We start from the raw sequence: 24,930 nt of genomic DNA, 5'->3' as shown, positions 1-24,930 counted from the left end.
TGAGATATCAGATGACATCCTGCTGTCCAAACGAAACAATAAAGAGAAGTCTCTCATAATGTACACTTCCCACTGAGTGGAAGGTATTGAGCAGCAGTGGGTTCTAAAACCCTTTACTACTGACAGAAGCGTCCTAGGCGGGGGAGGAGCCTCCTGCTGCTGCTGGTACCGGTTCACAGAACCAGGCTGAACCAGGAGCAGCCCACGCTGGTACTGAAGTCACATTTCTATCACAGGGAAGAGGAGGACTGAGAGAGGTGAAACTCAACATTTTTCTTTACCAGTTCTGTGGGCATGGCTTGGTAGGCATGGCAGGAGAAGGATACTGCAAAAAGTTAACCACTCTAAACTCGACTGCAGGAAATACGACTTTAGTAACCGAGTCGTTGATGCATGGAACTCACTACCAGACCAAAACTTTACCCTTAGACCAGTGTTTCCCAACCTTGACAACTTGAAGATATCTGGACTTCAACTCCCAGAATTCCCCAGCCAGCATTTGCTGGCTGGGGAATTCTGGGAGTTGAAGTCTAGATATCTTCAAGTTGCCAAGGTTGGGAAACACTGCCTTAGACCATCCACTGTTGACCTCTCCTGATTCCTAAGAGGTCAGTAAGGGGCTTGCATAAGTGCACCAGAATGCCTTCCATCCCGTCCTAATGTTTCTCTTTTACTAATATCATGTATATAAATATTATTATATCTTGCATACCACCAATACGTACTTCATAACACAAATAAAATAAATAAATAGACCTCTATTCCCAACCTACTCTTGGGCTAGCCAGAAGTGGAATTTGCTGGTTCTTCGAACTACTCAAAATTTCCACTACCGGTTCTCCAGAACCTGTCAAAACCTGTTGAATTTCACCCCTGAGATTGATCTAATCTCCAAAGCTGGCTGAGGAATTCTGGGAGTAGAAGTCTTAAAGCTACCAAGGTCGAAGATCCCTGCTCCATAGCATTTCAGAGCAAGATAAGAAGCAGATGGAAGTTGATCAAAGAGAGGTTCAACCTATTTTCCTAACAGTGAGAATAATTAACGAGCGGAAGGGTTTGCCTTCAAAAGTTGTGGGGGGGGCCATCACTGAAGGTTTTAAAGATGAGATTTGACAGCCATTGGTCTGCAATGGTATAGTGCCTTGATGCCGAACCTATGGTACGCATGCCACAGGTGGCACACAAAACCATATCAGAGGACACGTGACGTATTGCCCCACATTAGCTCCAGGGAGCATGTGAGCACTAGCCAGCTGGTTTTGGCCTTGGGAAATGCCATTTCGCCCTGAAGCCCCAGAGTGCAAACTAGAAGTTCATAAAAATGGACTTCTGGTTTGCCTGTTATGCTGTTTTTTACATTACAGAGGATTCAGGGAAGCTTCCTAAAGCCCGAGAGCAAAAAATAGCACAACTGACAAAGGATCAAAAGGTCTGTTTTTCCGAACTTCCGGTTTGCCTGTTTGCCTGTTTTATTTTACCATCACAGGCTTCAGTGAGGCCTGTGTATATCCGCAGGGATGGGAGGATGTGCACATGCGCAGTGCAGTGATGGACATGCATGGGAGAAAGGAATGGGTGTGGGCATGTGCACGCATGCTAGCATATCCACAAACACCCTTTTGGCATGCAAAACAAAAAAGGTTTGCCGTCACTGGTATAGGGTCTGCTGATTCATCAGGAATTTGGACTAGAAAACCTCAAAAGTCTTTCCACCTCTTGTTATTCCATAATTCTGTAATTCATTTCTCCTCCTTTTCTTTGCTTCTCACCTTTATTTGGCCTTTTTGGTTTAGCGTCTGATCCATTTGGACATTCTGTAAGAACTCCATTAAAATCAGGGAATCCTGTAAATCAGATGCTTTGCGCTGGAGGGCTTCCTGTACACAGGCCAGCCTGGAGAGAAAATGTAAACTATTTAGCAATATAAGGCACATAGAAATTTACTCCACTTCATCAAGCAGAAGCAACAGGTTAGCTCAGGAGATAAACCTCTAGCAACAAGAAAGACCTTAATAAACAGCCCTATTTCTTTAAGAAAAGTCTACTCTTCTTTGCTTAGCTGTCTTTTAAATAAGGCCTCCCTGAAGAAATGCGGTCTCTTTGTTATTACCTTCCGAAAAGCCCAGCTGTTATATTACTTCCGCCCAGAAAACACTACAGCATTTTGATCCTTAAGGAGCTTACTTTTCCTTTACTCGTTTCATTTTTCTCTGAATCATCGCAGCTGCTGTGTGTTCTGAGGAGGATACCATCTGCATTTCTTCCTGCAGAGTGTGAATCTTAGAAGCCCATGCTCTAGCTTTGTTCTTCAAGGTGCCAACTTTTTGCAGATCTCTCTTGAGGTCATCAAGGTTTTCTGTTGCTCTTGGCTCGGAGAGCAAGCCTGCCACAGTTTCTAGCCAACACTCAGCTGCTTCTAGCTCCCCAACCAGCTGCAAAGCCTGCAAAGAGAAAGGAATAACATACATGAGCTACATCTAGCCCTTGATATATAGCACCTGACTAGTCTTCTTTGGAGGAGAAAGGAGTTCACACAAATCCCCGGGGTCAACTTTCTAACAGTAGGAAAAATTGTGTAGGAACACTCCACCAAAAAGAAGCAAATCCAGATGCTTATAAAAAAAATTCAGAGCAAATGAACCCTTGGAGAGAGAACAAAAAATGGAAGTTATCTTGGGATTAGAACTTGCAATGAGTAGAATATAAGTTTTAGAAGGGACTTGTTTTCTTAATTCCGGTTTTCCATTCCACCAGTGCTCATCTGGTAGCGTTTGTCCCAATTTAACATGGTACATTCCCCTGCTTCCATTTCCACATCCATGATTTCAGGGGAAACATACACAATACTTGCTGAACTATTGCAAAAGAGAAAGGAAGAATAAAATATTGCTTCCAGGGATGGCTACTACTCACTGTGTCAATTTCCTGCAACGCTTTGCCATTTTCCTGATGCCTTTTTTTTAATTCAGCCCATAATTCTCCTAATTCCTCAAGGGCATCCTCCATTTCTGGACTCCACCTGTGATCAGTATGTAGCAACTGCTGTATTTCCTAAGAAGTGTAAAATATATATATTCCTAATATGGACTAAAATAAAAATCTACCGTTTGCTTTATGTCATATCACTTACTCATTGTTATTATTCTCTAGAATATCACCAATGCTCTTGAAGGTCTCAAGCCAAAGAGCTTTCATTTCCTAATCCTTTAAATAGGAGATGCAATGGTTTTAACCTAAGATCTTCAGAATGCAATACCTCTGCCTCTTTGACTTCCTCTTCAGGCAGAGAATGAATAGAGTACATTATTATTCACAAAGATCTGCTTTTCACTAGTATTAATTGGCTGAGCATCAACTCCTTTTTATATTGTTTTACCTTTTATCTAACCAAAAGAATTCTGGAAAAGTAAATGTGAGAAAGTTAACTGCAGATGGGAGAAGGCCAAGCGTCTAAGTTCCCTCTGCACTTTATTTTATTTATTAGATTTGTTAAGACCACCCAACTCCAAGGTGGTAATAGTCTCTGAGCTTCTTACTCTATGCCCTAGGAAGTAATCAGTGTTTAAAAACTACAGAGCTCTATGTCATCTGTTTAGAGTAAAACGTTCTGAAAAATGATACATAATAATCACATCAACTTTGATATTGACAGAGATTTTACTCATAGAACAGGCAAGTGGTAAAGAGGCAGCAGAATTCTGAAAAAGTTAGAACTGGTTGGACCTCTTGAAAATAACTTAGACTTATATACTGCTTCACAGTGCTTTACAGCCTTTTTAAAGTGGTTTGCAGAGTCAGCATATTGCCCCAACAATCTGGGTCCTCATTTTACTCAACTAGGAAGGATGGAAGGATGAATCAACCTTGAGCCTGGAGAGATTTGAACTGATGAACTGCAGCCTGTAGTCAGTGGAAGCAGCTTGCAATATTGCACTCTAACTACTGCGCCACCATGGCTCAAAACTTGCCTGAGAGCAGGATTATCCTTTAACATTAGCAAGATTATAGCTTCTCTTCATTTATTTTATGTATGTATTTATTTATAAGTCTAATTTATATAGCTACCCTACTTCTCTAGGGGAGACTCTAAGTAGTGCACAACAATAAAGATATTTTAGAGAAACCTATTGGTTGTACTCAAAATTGAATGAGGAACCATCCATAAGTTCAGAAGGAACCTCCTGCTGCCTCACATTTTCTACCATCCATCCCCTAAGGTGGATGACTTACTCTGTCTAATAGTACATCACATTTCTGAACCGGACATTTTTAAAGTTTCCTTGCACAAAAAATGTCTTCCTGGAAATATCCCAAATGTGTTCCCCTCCCCAAAGGCAACTGTTCCCCCACCCTTAAAGATATTTCACTTCTCATCCAAGAAGCCCCTTAGAGAGGGGCGGCATACAAATTCAATTAAAACTAAAAAACTAAAACTAAACTAAGCTTCTTCATTTCTGACTTCTTCAATCAGAACCAAAGAAACCTCTTGGACGAGAAGTGAAACGTCTTCAAAGGAAAACAAAGAAAACCCAGTTGCCTTTTGAAAAAGCACAGAACCTGCAGGGGCTTCCTAGAAATACAAAAATCTAGGGGAGCAAGGAAGAATTTAGAAAGAACATTCTCCCTTGTTTGTTTTATTTGAATAGCAGCAGCTTTGCGGAATTGATCTTCCCTGTTTATATTCCTGATATCCTACCACCTCATCCCACTGCATGTGTAGACCAGATCTGCTACTCATGCCAGGGCCTGTTCTCCATCCAAGTGGCAGCTAACCAGCAGCCTAAGGAAAGCAAGCATGTTTAAGGGAATCCATGTGGGCTGCAACATGAAAAGGCCTTGGAAAAATCTATGAAATTTCTTTGGAGAACATTACCCGATCAGCATCCTGGCAGATGTCCTGAAGGTGTGCCTCTTGCTGAGGCAGATCTTTTAAAGGCTTTGGCTGTCTGAGAAACTTCCTCCTCCTGCAGGAGATGGAGAAGTAGGCTGAGGTCATGCATTCCAATTCATCCGTTGATTACTGCCATATCAAGTGCACATGTGTGAAACAGCCATTATATATTAAACCCACAGACAAAGAAGAGCGTGTATCTATTATTTTTTTCCGCCAGCACTTTGAACTGCAACACATTTTCATGGAGGATACTAATATTTTAGATGCCAGGCAAACACGGGGATAAGATTGCCATGTTGCCAAATAGCACCATCCATACACCAATGAAGTCATTGATAAGTTAGGACAGTGGTCCCCAAACTACGGCGCGCGGGCCGCATGTGGCCCGCTGAGGCCATTTATCCGGCCCGTGGGTGAGTGACACAACACAGTGTTCCATCTAATTTTCTATGAATAAAACGTGGTATTTTGTTAGTAACTAATATAAATCATCAAAAAAGTTGCAAAAGTTTTTTTTCTAATTTTGTCATCCAGTTACATTCATTTTCTTTTAATTAAATTCCCTCCCTAATGTTCCTTCAAAAAGTACACCAATTATATTCTAACTTATTAACCATTATGCCAGTGCTTCCTTCTTTCTTTATACATTTTTCTATAAGCCAAGAAAACCTACAATCAGATGTTAACAAAAGAAAATTAAAAACAAAACATAACCATATATGAATTTCAGACTTCTCCCCCCCTCTAAATAGTACATTCCCATTTTGTTTTTTACTTTAAAGTAAGGTATGTGCAGTGTGCATAGGGATTTGTTCATAGATGTTTTTTATAGTCCGGCCCTCCAACAATCTGAGGGACAGTGAACTGGCCCCCTGTGTAAAAAGATTGGGGACCCCTGAGTTAGGAGAACTCCAACATTACAAAACAGGAACCAACTTCCCCAAACCCCAGAATATTGTCAGTGGCTGCATAATATTGAGCAACTTTGAGAGAACCTAAAACAAAAAACCAAGGCGAATGGAATGGAGCACCCTAGAAGTACAGTGTTCCCTCGATTTTCGCGGGGGATGTGTTCTGAGACCGCCCGCGAAAGTCTAATTTCCGCGAAGTAGAGATGCGGAAGTAAATACATTATTTTTGGCTATGAACAGTATCACAAGCCTTCCCTTAACACTTTAAACCCCTAAATTGCAATTTCCCATTCCCTTAGAAACCATTTAGATTATTACTCACCATGTTCATTTATTAAAGTTTATTTAAAAAAATATTTATTAAAGGCAGACGAAAGTTTGGCGATGACACATGACGTCATCGGGCAGGAAAAACTGTGGTATAGGGAAAAAACCCGAGAAGTATTTTTTAATTAATATTTTTGAAAAACCGTGGTATAGACTTTTGGCAAAGTTCGAACCCGCGAAAATCGAGGGAACACTGTATACAGGAGTCTTCTGTACAGTGGAACCCCGACATAAGAGCTGCTCTACTTAAGAGCAACTCGAGATAAGAGCTGGGAGGGGAGAGATATTTTTGTTCTACTTACAAGCCCAAATTCGAGATACAAGCGCCAAGGAGCTGTCTGTCTCCTGAAGCCAAACGCTAACTTCCGCGTTCGGCTTCAGGAGACAGCTGTGAAGCGGCGCGCGTGTTTTAAAAGGTTGCAGCCGGCCTGGGGGGCTCGGGGGGGTGCTTGCAGCTTTCTTTCTTGCTCTTTTTCTTTCTCTCTTTTACCTTCCCTTCCTCTATTTCTTCTTTTCTTTCTCCTTCCCACCTTCTTCCCTCCCTCCCTCCCTTCACTCATTCCTCTCTTACTCTCCCCTTTCATAAGTTTCCTTGCTTCCTTCCTCTGTTCCTGTCCCTTCCCCCTTTCTTTCTTTCTTTCTTTCTTTCTTTCTTTCTTGCTCTTTTTCTTTCTCTCTTTTACCTTCCCTTCGTCTATTTCTTCTTTTCTTTCTCCTTCCCACCTTCTTCCCTCCCTCCCTCCCTTCACTCATTCCTCTCTTACTCTCCCCTTTCATAAGTTTCCTTGCTTCCTTCCTCTGTTCCTGTCCCTTCCCTCTTTCCTTCCTTCCTTCCCACCCTCCGTCCATTCATTCACCCATTCCTCTCTTGATCGCTTAAAGCCGGTCCCTGGTGCAAAAAGGGTTGGGGACCTCTGTCCTACAGGATTGGGTGGCAGAGAAGTTGAACATATGTAAATTTAAAAGTTTAAGAAAGTTTACAAGTTAAGTGAAAGAAACTTCATTATTCATTTATATGTACATGTACATTTCTTCATTAAAAACATGTCTTTCTGCATAATTTAGACTAACTTTGTGAGTTTTTTGAGGGCTGGAACCAATTAAAATTATTTACATTAATTCCTATGGGGAAAAGTCGTTCGAGATAAGAGCTGCTCGACTTAAGAGCCCAGGTCCGGAACGAATTAAACTCGTATCTCGAGGTACCACTGTATTGCAATTTGCCCACCTCCAGGGGTCTCCAACGTTGGCAACTTTAAGATTTGTGGACTTCAACTCCCAATTCTGGGAGTCTTAAAGTTGCCAACGTTGGAGACCACTGTTCTAAAACGCATGACAATACAGCTTTTCCATGAAGCTCACAGAATAAACCTGTAAAGATTTCCAAGTCCATTCTATATACAAGGAACCATTCTACAGAAGGTGTAATGGAAAGTATGAATGACTTTGGGGGAAGAGATGTGGCCTAGGAGACAACCTACACAAGAGGAACAGAACCCCGGGACTTTAAGACAGAGAAAAAAAACTAAGGAGGGACCCTTTCTAATGGATCAAGCATTTAAAAGTGGCACTGGGAAGTTTCAGGATAAAGACTTTCAGGATAAGTCAGCTTTCCTGAGTAAGCCTGACGAGATGAACTAATTTTCCTTTATTATAAGGCTACATTAAACAAATCTTGGAACAGAAGTTTCTCATCATCACATTTAACTACTTGATCCATTAGGATGGATCCTTCCTAAGTTTTTTTCTCTGAAGTTAAGTCACTGGGGGCTCTTCTCTGATTGTTTCTAGATAGCATCTCTCCCATTTTTTGCCCCAAGGTCATCCACACATTCCATTACAGCCGGCTGTGAAAACACTTTATTGCTAAACAATAAAGCAGATCAAAACAAATTCCCTGCCTGGATATTCCCACAGCTCCATTTTCACCATTTCCCTTTTCCCAGAACATTTTCCCTAGGGCACCACTGTGTATGCCAATTACCTCCTGCTATCACCGTTGATGGCTTCTCTTCCTAAGAAATCGGAGTTGTTCTCTTGGCTTCTTACACCTTGCACTGTGATTTCTGGGGTGTTCTTTTGCACCTAGGAAAATATTTCCAATGATTAGAGAGTTACTACAGTAAATAGATCGTCAATGGCCCTACAATAATGGAATCCTTTTCTGGCAACTGCCTTTAACTCAAGCCTGCTCTCATTTTAACAGAAGTTCATGCCAATTATTTATTTATTTATTTATTTATTTATTTATTTATTTATTTATTTATTTATTATTTGGATTTGTATGCCGCCCCTCTCCGAAGACTCGGGGCGGCTCACAACAAGTGAAAAACAATCCAATACAATCCAATTAATTAAAATATTATGAGTTTAAGAAAATCCCCTATACTAACATACACACATACAGGCATACCATATATAACTTCAACGTGCCCAGGGGAGATGTTTAGTTTCCCCATGCCTGACGGCAAAGGTGGGTTTTGAGGAGTTTACGGAAGGCAGGAAGAGTAGGGGCAGTTCTGATCTCCGGGGGGAGTTGGTTCCAGAGGGCCGGTGCCGCCACAGAGAAGGCTCTCCCCCTGGGGCCCGCCAACCGGCATTGTTTAGTTGACGGGACCCGGAGGAGGCCCACTCTGTGGGACCGAATCGGTCGCTGGGATTCGTGCGGCAGAAGGCGGTCTCGGAGATATTCTGGTCCAGTGCCATGAAGGGCTTTAAAGGTCATAACCAACACTTTGAATTGTGACCGGAAACTGATCGGCAGCCAATGCAGACTGCGGAGTGATGGAGAAACATGGGCATACCTGGGTAAGCCCATGACTGCTCTCGCAGCTGCATTCTGCACGATCTGAAGTTTCCGAACACTTTTCAAAGGTAGCCCCATGTAGAGAGCATTACAGTAGTCGAACCTCGAGGTGATGAGGGCATGAGTGACTGTGAGTAATGAGTCCCGGTCCAGATAGGGCCGCAACTGGTGCACCAGGCGAACCTGGGCAAACGCCCCCCTCGCCACAGCTGAAAGGTGGTTCTCTAATGTGAGCTGTGGATCGAGGAGGACGCCCAAGTTGCGGACCCTCTCTGAGGGGGTCAATGATTCCCCCCCCAGGGTAATGGACGGACAGATGGGATTGTCCTTGGGAGGCAAAACCCACAGCCACTCCGTCTTATCCGGGTTGAGCTTGAGTCTGTTGACACCCATCCAGGCCCCAACAGCCTCCAGGCACCGGCACATCACTTCCACCGCTTCGTTGACTGGGCATGGGGTGGAGATGTAAAGCTGGGTATCATCGGCATATTGATGATACCTCACCCCATGTCCTTGGATGATCTCACCCAGCGGTTTCATGTAGATGTTAAATAGCAAGGGGGAGAGGACCGACCCCTGAGGCACCCCACAAGGGAGAGACCTCGGAGTCGACCTCTGACCCCCCACTAACACCGACTGCGACCGGCCAGAGAGGTAGGAGGAGAACCACTGAAGCACAGTGCCTCCCACCCCCAACCCCTCCAACCGGTGCAGAAGGATACCATGGTCGATGGTATCGAAAGCCGCTGAGAGATCGAGGAGCACCAGGACAGAGGATAAACCCCTGTCCCGGGCCCGCCAGAGATCATCCATCAACGCGACCAAAGCGGTTTCTGTGCTGTAACCGGGCCTGAAGCCCGACTGCTGGGGACCTAGATAATCGGCTTCTTCCAAGGACCGCTGGAGCTGGAGTGCCACCACCTTCTCGACAACCTTCCCCATGAAGGGAAGGTTGGAGACTGGACGATAGTTGTTGAGTACTGCTGGGTCCAGGGAAGGCTTCTTGAGGAGGGGGCGCACAAGCGCTTCTTTATAGAGTGATGGAAAAACTCCCCTCCCCAAGGAAGCGTTGGTAATCTCCTGGGCCCAGCTCCGTGTCACCTCCCTGCTGGCCGAGACCAACCAGGAGGGACACGGATCCAGTAAACAGGTGGCGGAACTCACAGCTCCAATGGCCTTGTCCACTTCATCAGGTGTCACCAGATCAAACTCTTCCCAGACAGGTGGACAAGTACGTGCCCCAGTCACCTCGACTGACTCGTTGTCAGTCGACTCTGTTTTACAATTGGAGTCGAGGTCGGCCCGGATCTGAGCGACTTTATCAGCGAAAAACGTGTTAAACTCCTCGGCACTACTCTGCAAGGGCTCCCCAACTCCCCCCTGGTTAAGAAGGGAGCGGGTCACCCTAAACAGAGCGGCCGGGCGGGATTCCGCTGATGCAATCAAGGCGGCATGGTACGCGCATCTTGCCGCCTTGAGCGCCACTTTGTAAGTCTTAATAAAAGCTCTTACAAGTGTTCGATCAGATTCAGACCTACTCTTCCTCCATCGCTTCTCTAGACGTCTCTTTTGGCGTTTCAACTCCCGGAGCTCCTCGTTGAACCATGGGGCTCTACGGGGTCTAGCGCCACGGAGAGGTCGCAAAGGCACAATCCGGTCGAGAGCCTCCGCAGCAGCCGTATTCCAGGCCTCCGCAAGAGACTCCACCGAACTGTGGATGAGTGCCTCTGGAATAACCCCAAGCGCCGTCTGGAAACCCTCTGGATCCATTAGGCGTCTGGGGCGGAACATCTTCATTGGTTCCGCCTCCCTGCGGGGAAGGATTGGAGCCAGGAAGTCAAGCCTTAGTAGAAAATGGTCTGACCATGACAAAGGCACTGCTTCTAAGCCCCTTAGTCTCAGACCATTGCTCAATTGCTCGGAAAGGAATACCATGTCAGGTGCGTGCCCCCCCTCATGAGTCGGACCCCGTACTACTTGAGTCAGGTCCATGGCTGTCATGGTGGCCATGAACTCCTGTGCCAACCCCAAGGTTTCGCCGAGTGACGGCAGGTTGAAGTCCCCCAAGACAATAAGTCTGGGGAACTCCACCGCCAACCCGGCTACCTCCTCGAGTAGCACAGGCAGGGCTTTTGACACGCAGCTGGGAGGCAGGTACGTGAGAAATAAGCCCACCTGAACCCCTAAGTCCAACCTCATAAAGAGTGACTCGCAACCCGCAATTTCCGGAGCAATGAGTCCACGTAGGCAAAGGCTCTCCCTGGCTATAATAGCCACTCCTCCCCCCCTTCCCTGGGGTCGAGGTTGATGCCATATCTGAAACCCAGCTGGGCAAATTTCAGAGAGAGGAACACCTCCCTCTGGGCCCAGCCAGGTTTCAGTGATACATGCCAGGTCGGCCTCCTCATCCAGGATCAAATCCCGGATGAGGAGAGCTTTATTTACCACCGACCTGGCATTAAGCAGCAGCAACCTGAGTCCAGGGCCAGAGTTACACTCATCACCAGTACCCAGGATTGGGCTCACAGAGTTGGAACAAGGGACCGTTATTAAGCAACGGTCCCTCGTTCCCCTGGAACGGCTAACTCCGTGGCCCCCGCCATATCTGCCTCTCCCCAGCAACACTGAAATATTCCGACCCTCTGCCACCCCAGAGATCGGTGTCCCTCCCTCCCCTGTCTCCCGGGCGTCAGGTGGGCCAAATCTGTCATTCGCACTACTGTCAATCAACTCATCCATACCATATCCCCACCCACCCCGACCCCCCCAATCATACCAATCATTCCATTCATACCCACACGTATATGTACCCCAGTCACCCATTATATAAAACCCCAATTATGTTAAAAAAGCAATTAAATTGATAGCAGTATAAAAATAGCAATTAAGAACGATATTAATATTAAAAACACTATTAAAACTAACTAAAAATAACAATAAAAATACAAACATAGGTAATAATGAATAATTCAATTCGATTAGGAAATACGGTCAGCAGCAACTAATAAAAGTGCTAAGTTCTCAAAGTGCCAAGTTTCCCAAAATGTCAAGTTTTTCAAAGTGCCAAGTTTTTCAAAGTGCCAAGTTCCTCAAAAGTGCCAATTTTCTCAAAGTGCCAAGTTCTCAGGGGCAGAGGTTATTCAAAAGTCAAGGATCATTCAGCATCTCTCTCCCTCCCCCCCAGACTAGGGAGGGGGGCATCCATGTCTGTAAAACTCTCCCACCATCAGACCTTGATCTACCAGTCCTCCTCCCTTGGTCTCCTTTCAATCTCCTCTCTCCTATCGCAATGGTCGGTCCTCCGTCCGCCAGGTCTCCTCCAGCGCCGAGCGCACCCACCGCACAGCTGCTCGGCGTCTTGGTCTGCCTGGCTGTCAAGTTCACTCGCTCCACAGGGGCCGCCATCTTCCGAGCCCTAGCTGATCGAGGCTCCCAGCTCTTAACTCTCCCACGGCAAAACCAAGGAGAGGACGCACACACAGGAACCGGACACCGAGACTAGGAACTTTCAACTCACCAACATGCACACTGGCGTTCAAACTAATTCAAAACTACCTATATTATTGTTGTTATCACCGTAGTCCGGCGGAGCAGCGGCATCCCTCCTTCCTTCCCGCTGCTCCGCCGGAACCGGAAAAGAAAAACCGCCAGCAGCCCCCTCCGGTCCTCCGCTGGGCTGGGCTCCTCAGGAGACGCCCAGGTCGCAGCGGCTCTCACCCGCCCCCACGCTGAGCGTCTCGGATGTTCCTCCGCTTTTCTGGCGTCTTGGGGGATCTTAAGTAGCCACCAGCAGCCCCCTCCGGTCCTCCGCTGGGCTGGGCTCCTCAGGAGACGCCCAGGTCGCAGCGGCTCTCACCCGCCCCCACGCTGAGCGTCTCGGATGTTCCTCCGCTTTTCTGGCGTCTTGGGGGATCTTAAGTAGCCGCCAGCAGCCCCCTCCGGTCCTCAGCTGGGCTGGGCTCCTCAGGAGACGCCCAGGTCGCAGCGGCTCTCACCCGCCCCCACGCTGAGCGTCTCGGATGTTCCTCCGCTTTTCTGGCGTCTTGGGGGATCTTAAGTAGCCGCCAGCAGCCCCCTCTGGTCCTCAGCTGGGCTGGGCTCCTCAGGAGACGCCCAGGTCGCAGCGGCTCTCACCCGCCCCCACGCTGAGCGTCTCGGATGTTCCTCCGCTTTTCTGGCGTCTTGGGGGATCTTAAGTAGCCGCCAGCAGCCCCCTCCGGTCCTCAGCTGGGCTGGGCTCCTCAGGAGACGCCCAGGTCGCAGCGGCTCTCACCCGCCCCCACGCTGAGCGTCTCGGATGTTCCTCCGCTTTTCTGGCGTCTTGGGGGATCTTAAGTAGCCGCCAGCAGCCCCCTCCGGTCCTCAGCTGGGCTGGGCTCCTCAGGAGACGCCCAGGTCGCAGCGGCTCTCACCCGCCCCCACGCTGAGCGTCTCGGATGTTCCTCCCTACAAATTATTTTGTAGCATGGCTTGCACTCACTGAAGAAGCAAGAATGGGAGAAGATAACTATTGAACATCTTCTGTTTTTTTATTCTCAAGTCTTCCTTCCTTCCTTTAATATCCAAAAACTTATTTTGCCAGAATTTAATATAACTAAAAATCCCAAAATGCCATACTTGTTATGTAGGACTAGTAAAGGACCCTCACTTAATAATGGACCAGAGTCTTCTCTATTGTTTCACCCCAAAACCATTCAGGGAGAAAAAGATTCTTTCAGCTACATTCTCAGAAAGAAATAATCCTAACTCTGTCCCACAAATGTATGAACAGAAAGTTGCAGCAATAGGGTCTCTTTAACCAGTAGTAGCTTAATCACAGGCTTAAGCCAACAAAGTGAAGATCAATGAGTTCCTCTGGAATCAATATCAAAGATTCAACTGTCATCACAGATTCGTGGGTTTAGTAGAGTATTAATCATGATTTCTGTGATGTAACTAAATATGGGGCAAAGGAAATTTGATTAGGTTCATTTTTTATATGGATGAAGAAATCCGAGGGTGCCCTAAATGCAACACTTACCTCCCATACGACCTTTTCTTCTGGATCATCTTCCAGACTCTTTGTAATTGTAGTCACTACCTGATTAGGACTTGATTCTATATATTCCTTTGTTAAGGCCAATTGTGGGGGATTATCACTCCTAAGTAGAAAAATGGAGACCAAGAAAAATAAAATGATTCCATTAAGAATGGGAAAAGGAGAGGCAGAAAGCCAACATGAAAATCACTAGAGAATAAATCTAGCCTTGTCTCAGAGCAATCTTAGCTCTGTTCATTACAGCTGTATTATTTAAATCATTTTTGGTGGGGGTAAAATTATAGGCTCCCACAGGTGGAAATTTAAAGATTAATAAAATATGTTCCTGCCCTCAGACTTGCAGGCAAGAAAAAATATTTTGGAAATCAAACAAATATAAGGACTAGGAAGGGTAGAAGTTCGTTTTCTGAGTTTGTGGTTTGGTTTCTGAAAGTTTTGTTACCAGGCTAGGTAACTTCTTCAGTAGTGTAAGTAATATTCTACACACAAACTAAAAATATTCACCACCATCATATAAGGACTAGTTTTTAAGGAAGAACTCTTAGAATTTAAGAGTAATTAACCTATGTAATGTGATTACTACTATTACTACTAGTTTTTTCTCATCATGCCTATCACCCATCTCCTCCCACTTATGACTGTAACTTGTTGCTTGTATCCTTAAGATTTTTTATTAATATTGATTGTTTCCTGATTGCTTATTTGACCCCATGACAATCGTTAAATGTTGTTCTTCATAATTCTTGACAAATGTATCTTTTCTTTTATGTACACCGAGAGCATATGTACCGAAGACAAATTCCTTGTGTGTCCAATCACAATTGGCCAATAAAAATTATATTCCATTCCATTCCATTCTGAGGACCAGTTTTTAAGGAAGAACTCTTAGAATTTTAGAGTAATTAACCTATGTAATGTGACTATGTAATTAACCTATTGCCCTCTTCATATATGAAACTATCCACCCAGAATAGTCATTTACTGTAAGATGATTCTGAATTAAAGTTTATATATCACATACCAATCCTTCTCCTTTTATCTTTTACCCATAAACTCCTTGGGGCTCTTTTTATTCCAGCCTTTCTCTGCGCTTAGGCCAGGTTTGCTCAGCCACAGGTATTTTAAGCTATATATACTTCAACAGCTAGAATTCTCCAGTCAGCATGGAATTCTGGGAGTTGAAGTCCTCACATCTTAAAATTGTTGCGGTTGAGAAACTGGTTTACTTGCTAAAATCTTTTACTTAAAAAGGTGGTGTTTGTATAAAGCCCGAATAAACTGGAATGATTGCTGAACTCTTAATTTTGCTTTGTTGCTGAAGCAGAGATCTTTATAGTTCCTGCGTCTTTGTGAACTTTTTCTGAATGCCTTCTTCAGTCACTCATACCAGAAAAGGCAGGATGTGCTGATGGTAACTCTAGATTTTTTTTTAAAAAAAAATCTCTATGAATTCCAAAATTAGATGCTTCATAAATAAAGTACTTAACAAAATCCATGAAAAGAGTTACAGATCAAATATTCTGCAAATTACCTCAACATTTGCTGTAATCGGGCCCAGCTCTCCTTGATATCTTGGTGTTTGAGGGACACTTGTGCTGCCAAACTGGGATGAAGGCTTATAAGTTGTGACATGGTGACATCTAGCACCTAAAGGTATGGAAAAGGTACAACGTGAATAATTGGGAGTGGTAACTGGCCATCTGCCACTGGCTGGGTCCATACAACATGATCCACCAAATGAAAGACATCCGACTTGGCATGTGCTTTGTGGCCAGGCAAGTGCTTGCCAAACTCCGTTTTTCAGTTACAGGCTATAGAAAGATCTATTGAGTTCTTCATGAGCCAAATACAGCTTGATGAGTCACATTGTGCACATCTAACATATAACGTCTCCACAGAAATGTTTTGGCTTAGCTCTTCAGATGCAAATGCATATCAACAAGGACATTTTTTTTAAGGAGCTAGAGCTTCGGCTGAAAAGTTAGCTTCCTAATTTTTTTATCACTGTATAACCACTAGTATTGATGGACCACTGACTTTGGATATAGTACAGGAGCTGAAGTGCAGGACCAATATCAGAACCTTGCACGGTTAGGCAGGAGTGGGTTCTAATTTATCTCACTGCCAGTTCGCTTCCTTCCACGCTGCATGGCTGCACATACTCTTTGCGCGCACACATGTGACCAGTGCCCCCCCAAAATGTTTTAAAATTCCAAAAAACAAAAAGCTGAAAACAAGATGGCGATGCATGTGCATTGCTGGAAACTTGACTTCTGCACATGAGCAGAATGGAAAAAAACGGAAAATTTTTTAAAAAGTTTTTTTTAAAAGATGGCAGTGTCCAGTTTGGACCGGCACTGACCAAACTGGTTCTGTGATGTCATTGTGACATCAGCAGCGGGTTGCTACTGGTTTGGGAGAACTAGTCCAAACCGGGAGGAACCCACCTCTATGGTTAGGGATTTGGGAATTGAATTTAACAGATCTGGAAGTGGCCAGATTGGAGAAAATATGTGAGAAAGAGGGTAGTTCTAAGCAACAGTGATAATAAGGCTAAATTCTATCAAGAGTGTTTAAAGCAGTGTTTTTCAATTATTTTCTGTTATGCCACTCCTAGGAAGAAGTAAACATTTTGTGCACCCCCGACTTTCTGTCGGGACGATAGTTTGTAATATTAGGTATGTTTTCACTGAAAAAACTCAAGCAGCTTATCAGTGTGATTGGAGTGTAATGTGTTTCAGTGACGCATTAATTTATTTGGCTTCATTCTGTCCGCTGCCAACATTTTAGACACAGTAAACATACCAGTCTTTCCTTGTCTCCCACCGTACTCACAGTGAGGCCAAGTGCTACATATGCTTTGTTATCCCTCCGTCTGTCTCCTCCTTTCATTTCATCCCTGTTAAATATTTTTCATGAATTCACTACCAGACTCTGTTGTTTCTTCCCCCAATCTCAAAATCTTCAACCTTACATTATCTACAATAGACGTCTCCCCTTTTCTAAGAGGTCTGTAAGGGGCGTGCATAAGTGCACCTTTGTGCTTACCATTCCTGTCCTAATGCCTTTGTATCTTTTCTATCTCTACTTTATACTTATATTATGTTAAACATACTACAATACAATACTATATTTGTATGACAAATAAACAAATAAAATAAATAAATAAATGATGTCTCTGAAAGGTTTGCTATCTGCACTTAGAAACATAGAAACATAGAAGACTGACAGCAGAAAAAGACCTCATGGTCCATTTAGTCTGCCCTTATACTATTTCCTGTATTTTATCTTACAATGGATATATGTTTATCCCAGGCATGTTTAAATTCAGTTACTGTGGATTTACCAACCACGTCTGCTGGAAGTTTGTTCCAAGGATCTACTACTCTTTCAGTTTGTTCCAAGGATCTACTACTCTTTCACTTCATATCTCCTGCTCTGTGTTGTATGCTATTGTTTGGTGCAAAAAACCCCTATTCCCTGTGGCAAAAAAAAAAAAGCACGTTCCCCCGGGTTACACACACCTAACATCCCTCCGTGCCCACCCCCAGGGGGCCCCGCCCCACTATTTGAGAAGCACTGTTTTAAAGGAACCCGGTGTTTCACTTATAGAAGAAAAAGGTAAGGAGAGACATGATAGCAATTTTCCAATACACGAAGGGATTTCACAGTACAGAGGGCGTAGATTTATTCTCTTTAGCACCTGAGGCAATACAAGAAACAACTGTTGGAAATCCAAATTTGAACTAAGGGGGATTTCCTGATTATATAACCTACTCAGCAATGGAACAGCCTTTTTCCTTAAGTTGTGAATGCTACATCACTGGAGGTTTTCAATAAAAGACTGGACAGCCATTTGTCCAGAATGGTATGAGGATTCCTGTACTTGACAGGAGGTAGGAGATCTCTTCTATCCCTATTAATGCTATGAAGGATTCATGATGTCTCTGATTCTCTATGGAACCTATCACAAAGGAAGATGGTGGGTTCTTATTCAATGGATACATTCAAGCAGGCTAGATGTCTGTTGGATTCTTGCACTGAGTAGCAGGTTGGATCTAATGATCTAAATGGGTCCTCTATGATCTAAAAATAATGTTTTCTCAACTTAAGTATTCCGGATAATAATTCCATTACTTACCATAACCTGGCTGGCAATATCCCGGATATCCATGTCTGGACTTGACTCAGATTCATTCTGTTTTCTTTCTCCATAAAGATACCTCAACTGTAATAGAAAGAGTAGATTTTAAACCTAGGGAGACAGCTAGCAATCTAATCCTGGTTTGGGTGGGGGTATCCCCTACCCACTTCTCAAAATATATGAATCTATCCTCAGAATATCTATTATAATGTTACTTAATAAAAACAATAACCTTATTTTTTTTTTTAAAAATAAATTCTTAAAGTTTGAATTTTTGTATGATCCAAGTCAAGATTTCTGAGCTTCAGGACAACTTCTAAATCTAACATGGGTGAATAACATCAATTATAAAGCTTCATATTGTAAAGTTAGAAATTGTACAGCAGATTTACCCAACCTTGTTAAAAGCTGAAATATAGGACATCTGTTATAAGGAAGGTGAAATTACAGCATAAAAACAACCTTTATAACATTAACCTTTATAAAGTAAGATAGTACAGCTAGATCTGTATGTCATGAAATATTCCAGGGAGCAGTATTCCTTCCTGGCTGCAGGGTTGACTATCTGATCTTGCCACAATCAGCTTCCAGGATATAGCATAATTGAAGTCTGGATTAAACTGCCCATAATTGAGGGCTTGGGTAAAAGTGATGCATCCTGCTGGATCAAATACATGCTTCTAGGTAATTCCATGACCCAGATCTATTTTTATGGTGCAGTTGCCTGGAATGTCATCTCACCCAGTGGTGAAATCCTTCCGAACTGTTGTGCACGCCATAGTCGCATGCACTTTTTCATTCTCTGTGCATGCGTAGAAGGCTTTGCACATGCAGAGGGTAAAAATAAAAATAAAATAAAATGGCGACATCCAGGTGTGGTGGGAGAGCTTCATGCTGCTGCCACTACCATTCTCCAACCCACCGGTGGCTGCCACTACCGGTGCGCCTGAACTGGGCCAAACCAGTAGCATTTCACCCCAATCTCATCCTTTAGTGATGGCGAACCTTTTTTCCCTTGGGTGCCGAAAGAGTGCGTGCGCACGTTGTCGTGCATACCCAAGTGCCCACACCCATAATTCAATGCCTGGAGAGGGTGAAAACAGCTTCCCTTAGCCCTCTGGAGGCTGGAAATGACCCATTTCCCAACTTCCGGTGGGCCTAGTAGGCTTCTGTTTCACCCTCCCCAGGCTCCAAAGGCTTCCCTGGAGCCAGTGGTGGGTATAAATGCCTTCCCCCACCTCCCCAGAGGCTCTCTGGAAGCCAAAAACACCTTCCCAGAGCCTCTGTGCGAGCCAAAAATCAGCTGGCTGGCACACACATGCATGTTGGAGCTGAGCTAGGGCTATGGCTCGCATGCCTCCGAGTGCCACCTGTGGCACCTGTGCCATGGGCTCGCCATCACTGCCTTAGTACCTTTGCATGGATGACTGAAAGGAGCACATCTGCTTGCTGGAGGAAAGTAGCTGCTTCTAGTGCCTTCTGCAGGGTTTCATAATGTTCCTTTAATGTCCTCTGGAGCTGAAGCCACCTGAAAGGATGGAAGGAGGACAGGTACACATTTTAGCTCGCTCTCTCCTTGAAAAAGCTGCCTTAATGATTGAATTTTAATAGAAAGATATCAAGCATGGAAATTTAAGAGAAATGCGATAAGATGACACTCTAGCTTGTTGTCTCTGAACTAGTACGTTCTGTCTGGGCTTACATTTTATTCAGGTACTTGCGTCGCGCCATGACACTCCTGCTTTCACTCTTCCCTTGTTTCTCAAGGTTTTGAGCCAGGCTATTCAATTCCTCGTGCACAGCTTGGAATTGCAGCTCCTCCTGGGTGTTGGGGGAAAGCAGAAGAGAGGCAACAATGTAGTAATGTAAACTTAGTTTTCATTAAAGTATCTCTTTCTTTGCTCCAATAGAAATTAAACTGGCATCAAGTACAGTGCAGAAAATAGCCAGTGTATGTGTGCATATTGAGATGTATTATTACTATTCATATTCAGTGGATGTCTGAAGAATCTATTAGTCCATGAACAGATAGATATGTGCAAAGGTCCTCCTGGCCACCCCCTGCACTTCTAGAAAGAGTTGCGCGTCCAGAAAATGCCCATATTCCATACCAATCCTGAATGGGAAGTGCTACTCCACCCAGGACTAAAGATGGAAAATTTCCAAGAACACAAACCCAAACACCTGCAGCCACTCATTCTTCCTTAGATGAAACATGAATCTATTCATCCCCATCTGAATCCTCATAGCCTCTGGACTTCAGCAGAAGATACTGGCGACATCATTTGCCCAGTCTGTTGTCATTATGTACAACTGGGTATCAACTACCAAACCTATGTAGATTTTAAGGACAAGAGTTGAAAGTATTGAGCCTTCATGCTTAAACTCTTCCTCCTGCCAACAGGAACCACCCAGAAAGGAGAAAAACCACCATAGGATACTATGACCAATAATACTGAAAGCCATTCAAAGGTCAAGGAGAATGAAAGCCACCAATGCCAGACTCTACCAGAGCTCATCAACAAGTGCAAGCAATGTTGCATTAGTATTATGCTCCTGTCTGAAACCCAACTGAAAAAGATCCAGATAACCCTTCTCTACAGCCTACTGAATCCAACCTTCTCAACAAATTTCCCTAAAAAAAAGGAATGTTGGAGACTGGACAAAATTTGTCCAGGGCTTTTGGGTCAAGCAATGATACACCACCACTTCCTTCCCTCATGGAAATTGACATTCCTGCATACATTCAACCACATCACCTCTTAAGCCTTTACAAACCAAGTAGGACATCAATCCAATAAACTAGTGGCAGCTTGCAGTCCCAAAAATTATCTCCACTTCCTTGGGAATTGAACTCTTCCCAGCTAACCTGCTAAGCTTTGGGTCCCTTAAGAGGACTTGCTCAGTCTGAGTCCAACTTTGAGGAGATTTTCTAAGACAAAATATTTTTGCAAATACATCAGACACAGAAAGTAGAATGAAAGTAGAAACATCCTTCAAATGCTATTCACAACACAAATTCCCATAAGGAATGTCAGGAAGATTACCTGCTTTAAGTCAAGGATCTGCCGGGTGATTTGTACCTTATCTGCCTTCTCTTGCAGTAAAATAGCTAGCAAAGGCTTCTCTTCCTAGAGAGGAAAAGATGATTAAAATATGAGAGATTCTGGAAAACACAGTGACCATAATATTTACAGGAAATTTTACAAGGTGGAAATATTTCTTCAGAATACACACAGGAATTGTGCTTGTAAATGTGCATACCAGAAAAACTTGAATATTAAGATCTGTGTAAATTGTGCAAAATTAAATAAGGTTGCTAATATTTATGATGGGGTAGGATTTTCTTCATTCTTTTCAAGTTTAGGAAAGAAACTCTAGAAATATTTACATTTTAAACTAACAACCATCATGGCTAAATCGTATGAATGGTATGTATGGATGTTGTTGTGACTGTCCTATTATGAGTTTTTAATGAGGGTTTTATTGTTTTAGATTTTATATTTGACTTCTTTTTTATTGTGTTATATTTATATTGTTTATTGTAAGCCGCTCTGAGTACTTCAGGATTGGATGGTATAGAAGTCAAATTAATTAATTAATTAATCAATCAATCAATTAAACAAACAAACAAACAAACATACAAATAATTTTACGTCAAAAAATGGAATATAAGTGAAGGACAGAAGTTATGGATACTGAAATTAAAATGTCTAATAGAATTCAAAACCAAAAACAACCCCCCTTGGGACACTGAAGATAAACTTCGACCACTATAAGGTTCTTCTGGCTTTCTCTCTGTTTTGAGCTTTAAAGATACATTTTCCATTACAGTATATAAAACCTTAAATACACTTTCCTTAAAGGTAACAGTTACAAAATGAAGTTTGGGTTTACTACTGGAACTGAAATCCACCACATCCGAGTAACATTAGTTTGAGGAAAGTGGGGAATGGAGTGGAGATGAGAAATATTATTTCTATCCCAAATTATTGAGGAAAATGTATCCACTTAAGAAAGATGATTTCTTAAATGTGACAACCCTGAATTCCCTTAAATATTTGAAACAATGACAAAAAGTGAATAGACCTCAGCTTTCTCTCTGAAATTTCTGGAGACACCTCCCAGACTAAGCAGAAATAAAATTTTGGTGGTCTTTAAGGTTTAAGGTTTATTAGACTTGTATGCCGCCCCTCTCCATAGCTAGGGCTTCTCCACCCCTGCCCCCCCCCCCAAAAAAATATTGTGTTTGCAATTTTGGAGGATCTCAAAGGGCAAAGGCTTGAGCGGTTATTTCAATCCTAACCACCACAAAATAAAATTTGGAAAAAAATGTTTTCAGTGCTGCCCACTCTAGAGAGATTATTGGACACATCCAATCAGGTCCTTACTCAAAAAGGTTGCCCATTTCCATCAAAGAGAATGATGATGCAGAAAAATAATAATGATGAATTATACTTCTGCCACCAGAACAAAATCACATATCTGAAAAGAAAATGTATTTGGGACTAATTTTTTGGCCTTCTTCCTACTTATCCTAAGTAATTACCTTCTGCCTTATCCAAGCTTCCAGTTGTTCAGCTTTCTGGTTGAACTCTTGTAGGCTCTTGAACCCAACTACTGTTTTAGCCTGATTTGTTGCCATGTGTTTCAGCAATTGCCATTGTTCCTGTAAGGTCTGAAGCCGTCTCTCTATCTCTGAGCTGGATTTTGGTTGGATCATCAGCTGTTCACCCATCTGCAGGAAAGATGAGGAAAATATGCTAACAAAGTTGCAACTGCAACCATATTGTCTTTCAAATGCATTTACTCAATGGAAAACAAATATAGAAAATGAGGTTATCAATCAAAAAAATAAAATTTCCACAGAATATTCTATTTGGCCTAGATTGTCATTTTTATAAAGGTTTGACAGTTAAGCCCTGTAAGAAGTCAACTGGCAAGGTTGCAAGGTTGTTTTCAAAAGTCAGTTATGAATGTAGATAGTCAATAGAATGTAGCAGATGAGGAACATCTAACAAGTCGAGGATCAAAATATACTAATTTGGGGGCAATGGGAAAGTATTACAAAAAAAGATTGTCTGTACACTAGTATTTTAATAAACCTAAAAAAAAAGGTGTAAGGTAGATACTAAGATTCAGTTGAATCCTATAGATTAGATTTAGATTAGATTTATTGGATTTATATGCCGCCCCTCTCTGGAAACTCGGGGCGGCTCACAACAATAATAAAAACAGTACTTAGTAACAAATCCAATTCCCACCAATCTAATTACAATTTTAAATTTAAAAAAATTAATAAAACAATCCCAATATATATAAAAAACAGACACACAGTCAATCAATCAGACGGCAAAACAACATGAGCAAGGGGGAGATGTTTTAGTTCCCCCATGCTTGATGACAGAGATGGGTTTTAAGGAGTTTACAAAAGGCAGGGAGGGTGGGGGCAATCCTAATCTCAGGGGGGAGCTGGTTCCAGAGGGTCGGAGCCCCCACAGAGAAGGCTCTTCCCTTGGGTCCCGCCAGACGACATTGTTTAGTCGACGGGACCCGAAGAAGGCCGACTCTGTGGGACCTAACCGGTCGCTGGGATTCATGCGGCAGGAGGCGGTCCCAAAGATATTCTGTTCCGGTGCCATGAAGGGCTTTATAGGTCATAACCAACACTGGTTATATCTGTTGAATCAATCAGGTGAGAATTGAATAGTGGCAACTGAGTAGGGGTGGTCTTCAAAAATTTTAGCAAGAGCTTCTCTGCCTGGCTGCTGCGTAGACATGGCCATAGTGGGAATGGCCTAGTCAGCCTCCTGTATCATAGGGGGGCATTTTTGCCCTCCCTGGGTTTTGGAGGCTTTCCTCGAGCCTCTGGGAGGCGAAAACAGCCTTCCCAGGCTCCAGAGACTCTTTTGAGACCATAAACGGGCCTCTAACTGTGATTAGAGCACCCTTTGAAGAGCAACCTAAGGACTGAATAAATAGCTCTGAGACTGTGGAACAAAAGTGGATTTTGTTTGGAAAAAAAAAGATGCTTTATAAGGAAGAAACAAGTGAAACATTAAAGGAGATGACATTACTTTTCCAAAGCACAAAGGATATTATGGAGAAAGGATTTAGGGAGATTATGGAAAAAATGGGAAAGAAACTATACAAGGGATGATGAGCAAAGATCAAAACACCCAGGAAAGGGAGGAGCTAACAGCAGAAATGGAGGAAAAGATTGCGACAAAGAACCAGGGAATTAAAAAAAAGAAGGAAAACACAATAAAGAACTGATGAATGACTGATGATTGATGAATTGAATCAGGGGGGAAATATATTAAGAGAGCTGAAAAGAGAATTGGAGATACAGGAAGATATCTTTGAAAGGGAGATGGGCAGGAGCAGAAATTCTGGAAACTAGGCAGAGAAGGAGGGTGGTGGTGGAAAGTACTCAGATTGAAAAAGCTAAGAAGCAGATGTAAAAAGAGATAAAGATCTTAAAAGAGGAATATGGGAGACACGTAAAAAAACCCATAGAAATGAAAGTATTGAAGCGGACAAGAGATGATAGATAGATATTTTTTAAATTTGCTTTTTCTTTCCACTATCTTTCATTTCCTTTTTTGTAGGTAGGTAACATGATTAGAAATTAGGTAGGATAGAAAGAAAATGTTATTTAACAAAATGATCAAAAGTTAGAATTAGGGTTAGAAATAAAAGAAAAGGGGAATATTGGTGTATACACTTTTATATAATAAAATATGAGCAATAATAAGAGAAAACATGGAATAATTGAATAATGATAGATTGCAACTTTATATAAATATG

The 24,930-nt window shown here is 43.0% G+C and overlaps 1 protein-coding gene across 5 annotated transcripts in view; it reads right to left on the bottom strand.

Moving 5' to 3' along the window:
- LOC139157445 (uncharacterized) overlaps positions 1–24,930 on the bottom strand; it is a 92,658-nt gene that overhangs the window by 40,108 nt on the left and 27,620 nt on the right. For 3 of the 5 annotated variants that reach the window (XM_070734217.1, XM_070734218.1, XM_070734221.1), the window contains 12 exons: positions 22,670–22,858; positions 21,168–21,251; positions 19,823–19,941; positions 19,534–19,648; positions 18,118–18,204; positions 15,508–15,623; positions 13,959–14,079; positions 8,117–8,217; positions 4,874–4,964; positions 2,914–3,051; positions 2,185–2,441; positions 1,770–1,911 (listed from right to left, as the gene is read on the bottom strand). In XM_070734217.1, coding sequence (XP_070590318.1) covers positions 1,770–1,911; positions 2,185–2,441; positions 2,914–3,051; positions 4,874–4,964; positions 8,117–8,217; positions 13,959–14,079; positions 15,508–15,623; positions 18,118–18,204; positions 19,534–19,648; positions 19,823–19,941; positions 21,168–21,251; positions 22,670–22,858 — 1,560 coding nt within the window. The remainder of the gene's footprint in view (positions 1–1,769; positions 1,912–2,184; positions 2,442–2,913; positions 3,052–4,873; positions 4,965–8,116; positions 8,218–13,958; positions 14,080–15,507; positions 15,624–18,117; positions 18,205–19,533; positions 19,649–19,822; positions 19,942–21,167; positions 21,252–22,669; positions 22,859–24,930) is intronic. The other 2 variants (XM_070734219.1, XM_070734220.1) reach the window with 1 other exon arrangement.

Source organism: Erythrolamprus reginae, chromosome 1 (genome assembly GCF_031021105.1).
Source record: "Erythrolamprus reginae isolate rEryReg1 chromosome 1, rEryReg1.hap1, whole genome shotgun sequence".
NCBI lineage: Eukaryota > Metazoa > Chordata > Lepidosauria > Squamata > Dipsadidae > Erythrolamprus > Erythrolamprus reginae.
The sequence above is the reverse complement of the archived record's forward strand: the minus strand, read 5'-3'. Positions and strand labels throughout refer to the sequence as shown.